The sequence below is a fragment of the Capra hircus genome, chromosome 5, assembly GCF_001704415.2.
Source record: "Capra hircus breed San Clemente chromosome 5, ASM170441v1, whole genome shotgun sequence".
In the NCBI taxonomy this organism is placed as follows: domain Eukaryota; kingdom Metazoa; phylum Chordata; class Mammalia; order Artiodactyla; family Bovidae; genus Capra; species Capra hircus.
Window position 1 is genome coordinate 76,188,141 of NC_030812.1, and position 14,823 is coordinate 76,202,963.

At 38.9% G+C, this 14,823-nt stretch overlaps 1 protein-coding gene across 3 annotated transcripts in view; it reads right to left on the reverse strand.

Moving 5' to 3' along the window:
- Window positions 1–14,823, reverse strand: part of BICD1 (BICD cargo adaptor 1) — a 244,173-nt gene that overhangs the window by 133,611 nt on the left and 95,739 nt on the right. For all 3 annotated transcript variants that reach the window (XM_013964125.2, XM_013964126.2, XM_018048328.1), the window contains exon 2: window positions 1,903–2,115. In XM_013964125.2, coding sequence (XP_013819579.1) covers window positions 1,903–2,115 — 213 coding nt within the window. The remainder of the gene's footprint in view (window positions 1–1,902; window positions 2,116–14,823) is intronic.

Genomic DNA, 14,823 nt, shown 5'->3' on the forward strand with positions numbered 1-14,823 from the left:
TGGAGCACAAGACTAGGTTTTGACGAGTTGTCTAGGTTTCTCTGGTGCTCACTAAAATTTGAGAAGTGATCTGAATGAAGGGGTTCTCAGCATGTTGTTTCCTTTATGGCCTCAGTTCGTTTCTACCTTGCATGCTCATTCATAACCAACTCCTGTTGCTTATCATAAGCCTACTCCTTGGAAACCGCAATCAAGCACGGTGTAAGTGAGGATGCTCTGTCAATCCCCATTGTCTTGCATCAACAGAAAAACATCTATGGATACCCTTTCCTCAACCTTTGCCATTCTTCCCTCAGCTGCAACTGCCACGCACAAGATGGGGTGTGCAGCTTTCAGAAGATCCATCCAATTGGCAACCAAAACTGCCCAACTCACTGGTTTCAGTCCTTCTATACAAACCACCTGCACATGGGTACCCAAGGCCCAGGTTGCCCATGTCACAGCCCCCCTGCCAACCTGCTATGTGAGCCTGCTGTTCATGGTGGCTGAGGGCCCTGCCTGTGGATGTTTTGGGTTTTGCTTAATCCAGGAAGGTAGCCTATGGCACCTTGAGTCCACTTGGAGGAGGAGGTTTGGTACTCCAAAGGATAAGTAAGTGATGATGAAAACCCAGCACATACAGATGCGACAGATGAAGAACTGGAGATGGGCTTTGTTTTTAACAATCATTTAGGACAGTGAGGCAGAGTGTCCTGAAAACTCTCATGTTCTTCTCGGTACCCAACACTTAATTCCCCTTGGTTGGCTCCTTTCTTTGTCTCCAGAGTCATAGTGCTATATTTGGGGCATGCCCAAAGGCAACAAACTAGGTAAAGCAGATACTTTACTGTCAATTTTCACTGACTTCATCATAATATAGATGCAGGCTAATGTAAATTATTTATTAAATTTAAGTAAATTTTGGGCAACTTATATCTCATAATAATGAAACTTTACTTGTAATACTCCACTAATTTCAAGAGAAGGGTATCAGTGGGTTGCTTTGGATGCATTTCACAGTATCAAACAATTTTTTCATCCAATGTTTTCCTATTATTATGCTCGGTTAAGGAGCCTACTTGGTAGTGTACCCGGCATTTGTTCATTAACCTCCACTGCACTGGTGTAGGAATTAGAGGATACCTGCACCTCTTCTACAGCTTTCTTAATCAAAAAATGGAGTGAACAATTTAACATGAAGTTTTCAAAACTACTCCTAAAAGGGTAGTGGATGAAGCTGCTTTTGGCTATTTCTGTCCCTGGGATCACCTCCTCCGCGCAGGGCAGAATGATTCTGCCACTCTGAAACCATCTGGCATGAGACGCTGCTAAGTACAAAGCTGGAGGGAAAGAGTGAGTTCAGGGGAGGCCCTGGGAATGAAGAAGGCTCCTAATCTGATTCATACCAGCTATAATTTGCTGCTTGTCTACAACCAGCAAAACAGTTTATGGTTCTCTAATGCCAGACTCTCAGACTCCCTCAAAACACTCCTCTGCCAGTCTCTCTCCCTCAGTGAGGAGAGTCCTGTGCTAACACCACTGTCATTTTGAATTAGTGCTGACACTGAGCATAAGAACCAACCATTCCTCTCCACATTGTATTGAAACAGGTAAAGGGAAAGAAGTGTTAAGGTAACTATTTTTTAAACACCTCTGCAGAAATAGCAAGACCAGGTCCCAAGTACTCAATAAATAAAGGCTTTAATTCTCAACAAATGATAAGAGAGAGAAAAGCTCACCTCAGAACAATCTTTCATTTCACTAAAAGAGCAGAAAAAATTGCTAGCATTGACATTATGTGCTTCTTGTTTAATATAGCTCCTCTGATTAGTGAAAAAGTTTTACTCCTCTTTCCTAGCAAGAATTTTATCTTCTTTCTCCCACAGCTCTCTCTCACAGGGAATATGTTTGCTATTTGTTTACCTCCTTCAGATCCTGCACGACAGCTGTGAGCCTCTCATTTTCTGCCTGGACATTAGTGACCACAGCCCGGCTCTGTTTCAGTTCGTTCTGCATATCCAAGATCTTCCCCAGGTAGTAAGCTTCCTTTGATGCTGACTCCTGCAGAAGCGTTTCTTCCCGAGTCTCTCCATCCTCAGCAACCTTACGGTGGATGGAGAAGGACTGCCCAAACGCCTGCAGAGGATTTGGAAAGAGAAAGAACACAAAATGAAACACACCGCTGCACTACTCAACTGAATTGGGAACATGATTCATTTTGCTTTGTGTACAAGAAAAGCTATTCAACAAGACTTTCAGAAGCAAAAACTACATGGTTCATGTAACAGGCTAGCAGATCTCACTGACACTTGAAATAATTCAATTTAATAAGGAGAAAGAAAAACTTTAAATATTTTGCTAAAATATAGATATAATGTGCTAAAACTTGAAAAACATTACTGCTTGTTTTATGTTACCACTTTTTAGACAAATCCTATCAAGGAATAGACAGCTAAGCACTAATGAGACCATAAAAATTCATATTCTAATTTTCAGTCTAGAAAAAAATCCCCAAAATAATTTTCAAGAAAGAAAATGATAGTTTCATTAGCTTTCTAATACATTAGTGGTAAGAATATATCAATTACAAACAATACCTTTAAGAGAGAAAACCACCAAACAGCATTCAAACTTCTGGTACCACAAAAAGACACTAAAATGCGATCAATATATAAGAAAACATATCTATGTACAAAGAAATAAAAAAACAGAAATTAATGAAGTTGATAAGCTACAGTTGGTGAGTGGGAACGGGGTAGAAAGAGTGAGGGAATGAAATGCTATACGACAGATCACGTTTCATAGGAGTGACACTTTTTGAGACTGTCTTATCATATCATTCTGACTCTTAGCACTACAGCATACAGTTTCACATTTTGTTGTTCAGTCCCTCAGTTGTGTCGACTCTTTGTGACCCCATGGACTGTAGCACGCCAGGCTTCCCTGTCCTTCACGATCTCCCAGAGTTTGCTCAAACTCATGTCCATTGAGTCGATGATGCCATCCAACCATCTTGTCCTGTCATCCCCTTCTCATCCTGCCTTCTTTCCCAGCATCAGGGTCTTTTCCTGTGAGTCAGCTCTTTGCATCAGGTGGCCAAAGTATTGGAGCTTCAGCTTTAGTATCAGTCCTTCCAATGAATACTCAAGATTGATTTCCTTTAGGATTGACTGGTTGGATCTCCTTGCAGTCCCAGGGACTCCCAAGAGTCTTCTCTAAACCACAGTTCAAAAGCATCAATTCTTTGGTGCTCAGCTTTTCTTTATGGTGCAACTCTCACATCCATACATGACTACTGGAAAAATGATAGCTTTAACTAGATGGACCTTTGTTAGCAAAGTAATGCCTCTACTCTTTATAATGTTTCACGTACCTCCCAAATAAATAATAATTAGGATCAACCTCTATGTGTCCAGGGACCCAATGGAACACAAATAGTAACAAATGGACCCAGTTGTACTACAAATGAACAACATGACTACATTGAAAGGAGTTGAGAAAAAAGATCTAACCTGAGTAATTTTGGAAATTGGTATTTTTGCTATACATTGTAAAGCTAAAGACAAAACGAATTATACCCAAACACTATAGTCTATTTAGTAAATTTGTTTCTCACGGGGATTATAGAGGCACAATTTTAAAACTTCTTTACATGTATACTAGGTTTGAGGAAATAAGTAAACATATTATGGATAATGAAAGCCAAATTTCTCCCTGCTGGAGAAAGGCATTACAAATAAAGAAAGGGAGAAGGAAACTAGTGGTATTAAGTTGTAATTAGAAGTATCAGGATAGTCTTTAATAGGGAAGTAGTTCAATAGATGGAGAGACAAAGGTGCTTATGTGTGGTTGTGTACACAGACTTTCTAGCTCTGTCAGCAAACCTTGCAGCCAAATTTTGTTCCTAAATATCAATCCTCAATTAAAAGAACTAGGGCTCTTTGAAGAAATGACTGAGTCCCTGGCTGGAGCAAAAAGAACTTGGTGAAAGCTGTGGTGCCAAAGAGTAACACAATGCTTTTAAAAAATGATGTGGATATGTCAAAGGAAACAAGAGTCTAACTAAAGAGTCTCCCAAATGGCCAAATCTGGGATAATTGGGGGGAACAAAATAGTTACAGTAGTGAATTATAATCCATAGAACAAAATCCATATTCATGAGTCTACATTGATGTAAAGCTGAATAAATAAGGGAAGACAGAACAGCTTTTCTTCACAGTAGAATTCTAATAATTTAATTCTAACAGAAATAAAATACATCAGCATTACTTGGCATATACCAAGTAATAATTATTGCAGGTAAAGATTATCAATGAAATACATGGAATATAAAATAACAGGCAAAAAATATGATGAGAAACAGGATATTTGCATAGACTTAAAGCATTTTCTCCCAAGATATTTATTAATTCCAATGGGAAAAACAGTAACTTTGTAATGGAGTAACCCGGTAGATCTTAACTAAGTGACCAAAACTTAGTTCAGCAGCAATAAGACATCCTGACATTGTGTACCCTCTAATCAACACATGAGGCGGGCACAGGGTCATTTCTGCGATATTCTTGCCAAAAATGCATAAGCCAGTTTTTACCACAAGAAAGCATGAAGCAAATCAAAATGGAAACATTCTACAAAATAATTGGCCAGGACCCTTCAAAAGTATTAAGGTTAGGAAAAAGAGAGAAAGACTTCTCCAGACAAGATGAGACTAAGGAAACATAGCAATTAAATGCAGTAGAGGAATCTGGATTGGAGCCTGCCCTGAAAAAAAGATATTAGTAGGACGTTTGGCAAAATCAGAATACACTCTTAATATTGTCTAATAATATGTAGCAATGTCAATTTCTGGTCTCCATAGTTGTACTCTGGTTACGTTAGGGTAGCTCAGACGGTAAGATATCTGCCTGCAGGTTCAGTCCCCGGGTTGGGAAGATCCCCTAGAGAAGGGAATGGCTACCCACTGCAGTAGTATTGCCTGGAAAATTCCATGGACAGAGAAGCCTGGTAAGTTACAGTCCAAGGGGTTGCAAAGAGCCACGCATGACTGAAGCGACTCAACACACACACACACACACACACACACATTTTAAAATTTCAAATGTTATTAAATGGTGCTTCTGGACTGTGTACAGATCATGAAGAAATAAGGCTGGAATTAACAGAGAAGGATACTCTTGGTGTTTGGCTTCTTCTGTCTCAGGACAGAAAGACATACTTTATTGGAGTAGCCAAGATTCTACATGTGATAATAAGCATATAGACTTATTAAGAGATGAAAAATTAACTTTGCAGGTGTCATTGACCTTGCTTTTCCATTGGTAATGTTCAGATTCTGTGAGAGCAATTCTGAATTCATTACTCATTAAAAAGCCTTTGGAAAGATTTCTGGCAGCACATCTCTCCATGGTGACCTGGGGACATCTTCAGTAGACCCTCACCCTGGCAAAGGAACCTTAACTATATCTTCTTCTTAGTTTAGTCACTAAGTCATGCCCAACTCTTTTGCTACCCCCATAGACTACACCCCACCAGGCTCCTCTGTCCATGGGATTTTCCAGGCAAGAATACTGGAGTGGATTGCCATTTTCTCTTCCAGTAGATCTTCCCGACTGAGGGATCGAACCTGGGTCTTCTGCATTGTCAGGTGGATTCTTTATCACTGAACCACCAGTGAAGCCTGACTATATACTTAGGTACTAGTAAAATTTAAAATTAGCATGAACTCTGTGTCAAGCACCTCAGCCTGCCTCTTTTTCCACAACTACTTCCTCACTTCTATGTAACAGAAAACTTCCACAGGCCATTTTCTTAACTCTGCCTGAGTAAAATCAATAGACTAAGGCAACCTATGGTTCTCACATTATTCTCAGCAAACAGGCAATGCTCCCTTGGTGGCTAAATTGACCCCTAAGATCTTAATAGCAAGTGTACTCTGGATCCAGCACCAAAGGAAATAAAACATTTCAGTCATACACACAGAACAGATCTTCAAAATACAGTCAAGAATTGAAACTGAAAATACAAATTGATGAATTCATTTTTGACAAATTCATCTTTGATGAATCCTTAACTCATATTTATTACAGCTCAGAAACTTTAACTGAGCATTTTTATGAGGAATGTGCATTCACTAGGCCTGATTTAAAACCAGTGTAAGTATGGAAGGTTATCCAAGAACACTTATTATGGTGTAATTTTTTTTTTTTACTTGAAATATAAAAATAACACCAATCCAGCACAGGCTACAGATGTTCCATCATCTATATTTGCAAATTCTTTGTGAACTAACATGACTCAGAAAAATCTGCATTAAGGGAGAGTGAAGGAGAAAACACTCCTATTTTACCCAATTCCTAACTGTTGGTAACCGGAACTGGCCATGACAGCCAGCTGACAAATATCATGCGGCTAATTGTTGAAGCTGATTTACCAGGCCTGTGTGGCTCTGCCAGGTACCTCCCTCCTCCACCACCATTCCAAGTAACTCCTGACAAAGTTGGACCCAAGAGAAGAGAGGCAATCTCTTATAAGACTATTGAAGCTGCATGCTTGGCAGAAATCACAAAACTAGCTTTGCTATTTATAGGCAAACCTAGGGCAGTCATGCTTCTAGTTATATTTTGTTCAGATAGCAAATTCTTTTTAGGCACTGCAGTCATTTCATGGACGATCTTTATCTGAAATTCATTTGAGATAAACTGACATTTCTATACAATTTTAGAATGTACTAGGATTTCTCATCATATGTGTAGCTATAATTCCACAATTATCACCTTTAATATAGTGCATTGCAGTGTATCAGTTGATTTCAACTGTAGGGCAGTCAAATCCATTTAACTATATAATAAGTATACCTTGCTTTCTTATTCTACTCACAGGACCTCTTAATCCATGAAAACTGGTATATTTTACCTTCATATTCAAGACAATATGTTAACTGTAAAGCAGAATTTTCATGCTTCTTGTCTTTCATAATATGAAAGACAAAGTTCAGCTAGTATATTTAATAATATCCTATCATCTCTCAAATATGATCCTTGTTTACAGGATTTTCATTCTTTTATCTTAAAAATTGTGACAAAATGGTACACTAGGTTATTCAAGGACATTAGACAAAATATTTTTACTTGAAATGCTAAAACTTGTTCATACATTTGTTTGTTCATTAAATAAGCATTTACAGGCATTGCTATAAATAGGCATTGCTTGAGGCGCTGAGGATTCAGCAATATTTTAGAAAAAAAATCTCTGCTATTGGGAGAATTCTAGTGGAACACAAATAAATCAATAAGTATGTGGTATAATGTTAGCAAAATTTAAAAAGAAAATAAAATCCAGGGTAAGAGCATAAAACAGCACTGCCAAATAGAACTTCCATCAGTGATATATCTGTGTTGTCCAATACAGTAACCACTGTCCACGTGGGGCAAAAGAGCTCTTAAAATGTGGCAATATGACCAAAGAAATAAGTTTTTAATTTTATGTACTCTAAACCATTTTGGAGAAGGAAATAGCAACCCGCTCTAATATTCTTACCTGGAGAATCCCATGGATGGGTCGCAAAGAGTCAGTCACGACTGAGCGATTTCACTCATTCAATCACAGTAATCCAAGTCTATGCCCCAAGCAGTAATGCTGAAGCTGAAGTTGAATCATTCTATGAAGACCTACAAGACCTTATAGTACCAGCACCCAAAAAAGATATCCTATTCATCATAGGGGACTCTAATGAAAAAGTAGGAAGTCAAGAGATACCTGGAATAACAGGCAAATTTGGCCTTGGCATACAAAATGAAGCAGGGCAAGGGTAACAGAGTTTTGTACAGAGAACACACTGGTCATAGCAAACACCCTCTTCCAACACACTGGTCATAGCAAACACCCTCTTCCACAACACAAGAGATGAGTCTACACATTGACATCACTAACTGATCAATACTGAAATCAGATTGATTATATTCTTTGTAGGCAAAGATGGAGAAGCTCTATACAGTCAATAAAAGACAAGACCCAGAGCTGGCTGTGGCTCAGATCATGAATTCCTTATCGCCAAATTCAGACTTACATTGAAAAAAGTAGGGAAAACCACTATACCACTCAGATCAGTTCAGTTCAGTCACTCAGTCGTGTTCCTACTCTTTGCGACCCCATGGACTTCAGCACACCAGGGCTCCCTGTCTATCACCAGCTCCTAGAGTTTACTCGAATTCATGTCCATTGAGTCAGTGATGCCATCCAACTATCTCATCCTCTGTCGTCCCCTTCTCCACCTGTCTTCAATCTTTCCCAGCATCAGGTCTTTTCAAATAAGTCAGTTCTTCACATTAGGTGGCCAAAGTACTGGAGGTTCAGCTTCAGCATCAGTCCTTCCAATGAATATTCAAGACTGATTTCCTTTAGGATGGACTGGTTGGATCTCCTTGCAGTCCAAGGGACTCTCAAGAGTCTTTTCCAACACCACAGTTCAAAAGCATCAATTCTTCAGCACTCAGCTTTTTTTTACAGTCCAACTCTCACGTCCATACATGACTACTAAAACCATAGCCTTGACTAGATGGGCCTTTGTCAGCAAAGTAATGTCTCTTTTTTTTATATATGCTGTCTAGGTTGGTCATAACTTTTCTTCCAAAGAGTAAGCGTCTTTTAATTTCATTCAGGTATGACCTAAATCAAATCCCTTAAGGTTATACAGTGGAAGTGATTAATAGATTCAAGGGATTAGGTCTGATAGACAGTGCCTGAAGAACTATGGACAGAGGCTCTTGACATTGTACAGGAGGCAGGGAGCAAGACCATCCCCAAGAAAAAGAAATGCAAAAAGGCAAAATAGTTGTCTGAGGAGGATTTACAAGAGCTGAGAAAAGAAGAGAAGCTAAAGGCAAAGAAGAAAAGGGAAGATATACCCATCTGAATGCAGAGTTCCAAAGAATAGCAAGGAGAGATAAGAAAGCCTTCCTCAGTGATCAATGCAAAGAAATAGAGAAAAACAACAGAATGGGAAAGACTAGAGATCTCTTCAAGACAATTAGACATAACAGGGGAACATTTCATGCGAAGAGGCACAATAAAGGACAGAAATGGTACGGACCCAACAGAAGCAGAATATATTAAGAAGAGGTGGCAAGAATACACAAAGGAACTGTACAAAAAAGATTTTCATGACTCAGATAATCACCATAGTGTGATCACTCATCAAGAGCCAGACGTCCTGGAATGTGAAGTCAAGTGGGCCTTAGAAAGCATCACTACAAACAAAGCTAGCAGAGGTGATGGAATTCCAGTTGAGCTATTTCAAATCCTAAAAGATGGTGCTGTGAAAGTGCTTCATGCAATATGCCAGCAAATTTGGAAAACTCAGCAGTGGTCACAGTGGAAAAGGTCAGTTTTCATTCCAATCGCAAAGAAAGGCAATGCCAAAGAATGCTCAAACTACCACACAGTTGCACTCATCTCACATACTAGCAAAGTAATGCTCAAAATTCCCCAAGCCAGGCTTCAACAGTACATGAACCATGACCTTCTGGATGTTCAAGTTGGTTTTAGAAAAGGCAGATGAACCAGAGATCAAATTGCCAACATCTGTTGGATCATCAAAAAAGGCAAGAGAGTTCGAGAAACATCTACCTCTTCTTTCTTAACTACACCAAAGCATTTGACTATGTGGATCATAGGAAGTAGATTATGACACATTAGCCTCAAAAGCTTCTGTATACCCTTCCTTGATCCCATCTCCCCTGCTGTACCCCAACCTCTCTTCAGGGAAGCAATACCCTATTTTGTATTTACCATTTTCTTGCTTTTCTTTATACTTTACTATATATCTATGTACTTGGAAGCAACAAATAATTTAATATTGTTGTTGTTGTTCAGTTGCTCAGTCGTATCCAACTCTTTGAGACCCCATAGACTGCAGCACACCAGGCTTCCTTGTCCTTCACCATCTCACGGAGCTTGCTTAATCTCGTGTCCATAGCATTGGTGATGCCATCCAACCATCTCATTCTCTGTCATCCCCTTCTCCTCCTGCCTTCAATCTTTTCCACCATCAGGGTCTTTTCCAGTGAGTCAGCTCTTCACATCAGGTGGCCAAAGTATTGGAGCTTCAGCTTCAGCATCAGTCCTCCCAGTGAATACTCAGGATTGATTTCCTTTAGATTAACTGGTTTGATCTCCTTTCTGTCCAAGGGACTCAAGAGTCTTCTCCAACACGCCACTTAAAAAGCATCAATTCTTTGACATTTAGCCTTCGGTATGATACAACTCTCACATCCATACGTGACTCCTGGAAAATCCATAGCTGTGACTATATGGACATTTGTTGGCAAAGTAATGTCTCTGCTTTTAAAAATATTGTCTACATTCCATATATATGTGCTAGTATACTGTATTGATGACTTTCTTTCTGGCTTACTTCACTCTGTATAATCGGCTCCAGTTTCATCCACCTCATTAGAACTGATTCAAATGTATTCTTTTTAATGGCTGAATAATATTCCATTGTGTATATGTACCACAGCTTTCTTATCCATTCGTCTGCTAATGGACATCTAGGTTGCTTCCTTTTCCTAGCTATTATAAACAGTGCTGCAATGAACACTGGGGTACACGTGTCTCTTTCAATTCTGGTTTCCTCAGTGTGTATGCCCAGCAGTGGGATTGCTGGGTCATAAAGCAGTTCTATTTCCAGTTTTTTAAGGAATCTCCACACTGTTCTCCATAGTGGCTGTACTAGTTTGTATTCCCACCAACAGTGTAAGAGGGTTCCCTTTTCTCCATACCCTCTCCAGCATTTATTGCTTGTAGACTTTTGGATCGCAGCCATTCTGACTGGCGTGAAATGGTACCTCATTGTGGTTTTGAATTGCATTTCTCTGATAATGAGTGATGTTGAGCATCTTTTCATGTGTTTGTTAGCCATCTGTATGTCTTCTTTGGAGAAATGTCTGTTTAGTTCTTTGGCCCACTTTTTGATTGGGTCTTTTATTTTTTCTGGGATTGAGCTGCAGGAGTTGTTTGTATATTTTTGAGGTTAATTCTTTCTCTGTTGCTTTGTTTGCTATTATTTTCTCCCAGTCCAGGTTTGATGCATGATACAAGGGTGCTCGGGGCTGGTGCACTGGGATGACCCAGAGGGATGGGATGGGGAGGGAGGTGGGAGGCGGGGTTCAGGATGGGGAACACATGTACACTCATGGCGGATTCAAGTCAATGTATGGCAAAACCAATACAATATTGCAAAGTAAAATAAATAAATTAATTTAAAAAATAGAAATAAGAAAATCAGTTTATATAAATGAGTTCTGGGATACTCCAATGCTAGGAGGTCCATTAGATTTGAAATAAGATGTTCATGAACTATATAACTCTGTATTAATCTTTAATCCATAATAAATCAAGGAAGAAACAAGATTGTCATTGCATAAAAATAAATAAATAAATAAATAAATAAAATATTGTCTAGGTTTGTCATAGCTTTGCTTCCAAGGAGCAAGTGTCTTTTAATTCCATGACTGCAGTCACCATCTGCAGTGATTCTGGAGTCCAAGAAAATAAAGTCTCTCACTGTTTCCATTGTTTCCCCATCTATTTGCCATGAAGTGATGGGACCAGATGCCATGATCCTAGTGTTTTGAATGTTGAATTTAAAGCCTGCTTTTTCAGTCTCATCTTTCACTTTCATCAGGAGGCTCTTTAGTTCCTCTTCACTTTCTGCCATAAGTATGGTGTCATCTGCATATCTGAGGTTACTGATATTTCTCCCAGAAACCTTGATTCCAGCTTGTGCTTCATCCAGCCCAGCATTTCACATGATATACTCTGCATATAAGTTAAATAAGCAGAGTGACGTACTCCCTTCCCAATTTTGATCCAGTCCATTGTTCCATGTCCAGTTCTAACTGTTGCTTCTGGACCTGCATACAGGTTTCTCTGGAGGCAGGTAAGGTGGGCTGTATTCCCATCTCTAAGAATTTTCCACAGATTGTTGTGAACTGTCAAAGGTTTTAGCATAGTCAATGAAGCAGAATTAGATGTTTTCCTGGAATTCTCTTGCTTTTTTGATGATCCAATGGATGTTGGCAATTTGACCTCTGGTTCCTCTGCCTTTTCTAAATCCAGTTTGAACATCTGGAAGTTCTCAGTTCACGTACTGTTGAAGCTTGGCTTGGAGAATTTTGAGCATTACTTTGCTAGCATGTGAAATGAGTGCAGTTCTGTGGTAGTTTGAACATTCTTTGGCATTGCTTTTCTTTAGGATTGAAATGAAAACTGACCTTTTCCAGTCCTGTGACCACTGCTGAGTTTTCCAAATTTGCTGGCATATTGAGTGAAGCACTTTAATGGCACCATCCTTTAGGATTTGAAATAGCTCAACTGGAATTCCATCACCTCTGCTAGCTTTGTTTGTAGTGATGCTTTCTAAGGCCCACTTGACTTCACACTCCAAGATGTCTGAGTCTAGATGAGCGATCACACCATCTTGCTTATCTGGGTCATTGAGATCTTTTTGTATAGTTCTTTGTATTCTTGCCACATCTTCTTAATATTTAGTATCATTTTCTTTTAAAATTTGCATAATGGAATCATTCCATAGGCATTCTTTTGCAATTTGCTTTTTAAACTCAACTTTCAATTCCTAATATTCAACCATTTTGATAAATGTAGCTATTATTGATCTATTTTCATTGTTATATTATTCTGAATAAGTATATACTTCATTTTAATATTCCATTCTCCTAATCCTAACAATGGATGATTGGATCCATTGCATCCAGTTATTTGCTATCATAACCATGTGCATATCTCCCTGGTTAGTACGTATCAAAATACATTTTGGGAAGGAACTGTTTTATTTCCAATCATTGGTGGACTAACACTTTTGCAAAATACAATAAAAATGTACTATTGTAACCATGTATCTATGACATGACCCAACCATGTCCATATAGATTTGTACACAAATGTGCACACCTTTGTATGTAATAGACAAAAACTGGAATGTCCACCAACAGATGAATGAACAAAGAAATTGCAGTATATCCATAAAATGGAATATTACTCAGAAGTTAAAATGAATGAACTATTGATACATGCAACATGGTTGAATTGTAAAATAATTATGCTGAGCAGAATAGGTCAGACAAATCTTAACTACAGTGACAGAAGGCAGATGAACGGTTGCCCTGGAGAGGTGTGTGGGTGGCGAAGAGCTGGGGGAGCTTAAGGAAGCAGTGAAGCAGTGTGGAAAGGAAAAAGGAAGGATTATGATGGTACACAAAAACGTTTTAAAGACTAATGGATATATTCATTATCATGTCTGTGATGATGATTTCACAAATGTATACATTCCCTGGTGGCTCAGAGGTTAAAGAGTCTGCCTCCAATGTGGGAAACCCAGGTTTGATCCCTGGGTCGGGAAGATCCCCTGGAGCAGGAAATGGCAACCCACTCCAGTATTCTTGCCTGGAAAATCCCATGGACAGAGGAGCTGGGTAGGCTACAGTCCACGGGGTCACAAAGAGTTGGAGACGACTGAGTGACTTCACTTTCACTTTCATACATATGTCAAAATTCATCCAGTTGTACACTTTAAGTATGTGCAGTTTGTTGTATGTCAATTATACTTTAATAAAACTATATAAATAAATTACTAGAAAAATATTAGAAGAAAAGCACAGAATGTAAGCCCCAGTGATTTTTTTAAAGACTTCCTTTAGAGTGGTTTTGGTTCACAGCAAAATTGAGAGGAAAGTACAGAGATTTCCCAAATACTCCCTGCCCTCCGACATGCATAGCCTCCCCATCCAGAGAGCTACTTTCATTACAACTGAAGAACCTACACTAACACGTCATAATCACCCAAAGTCTACAGTTTACATTAGGGTTCACTCTTGGTGGTATATATTCTGTGGATTCAGACACAGCCGGTATCATACAGAGTAGTTTCACTGCCCTAAAAACTCTTTGCTCTATCTGTTCTGCTATACTCTCCAATTCCTGCCAATTACTGACTTATTCACAGTCCTAGAATTTTGCCTTTTTCTGAACGTCATATACTTGGAATCATATGGTATGAGATTGGCTTCTATCTCAGATTGGCTTCTATCATTTAGTAATGTGCATTTAAGTCTCCTCTATGTCTTTTCTGGCTTATCTCTCATTTACTTTTAGCCCTGAATAATATTGCGCTGTCTGGATGTACCACAGTTTAGTTGTCCATTCACCTTACTGAAGGACATCCTTGGTTGCTTGCAAGTTTTGACAATTCTGAACAAAGCTGCTATAAACATATGTGAGCAGGTTTCTGTGTAGATATAAATATTCAACTCCTTTGGGGAAAGCCAAGGATTATGATTAGTAGATAGTATGGTAAAAGTATGTTAACTTTTGTAAAACACCACCAAACTGTCTTCCAAAATGCCTGCACCATTTGGCTGCAATGAGTGAGTTCATGTTGTCCAAGTATCCATTTTTTTTATTATTATTGTTTTATTATTAGATTTAACAGTCAGGAAATTACATTTCAATAAATTTAACCAGAACAAATGTAACATAGGGATAAAAAAAGATGACAAAACCTGTACCATTATTCACTGAAGATGTGATTAATACAAACTACACCTTGACAAAGACCTGTAGCAAATCATGTGCAAAACAGCACTGGTCCCCAGATATACTTTGAATAGTGTTATCTTCAGCCCCATGTGTATGAGTTTCCCTAGCAGTGCTTCTCAGCTCTAGGGGCCACTGGAATCACCTGGGAAGTTTTTCAAAAACAAAGACACACAGACTCCAACCCCAAATATTCTCAGTTAACTAATTTGGGATAGAGATTCTCAAACATTC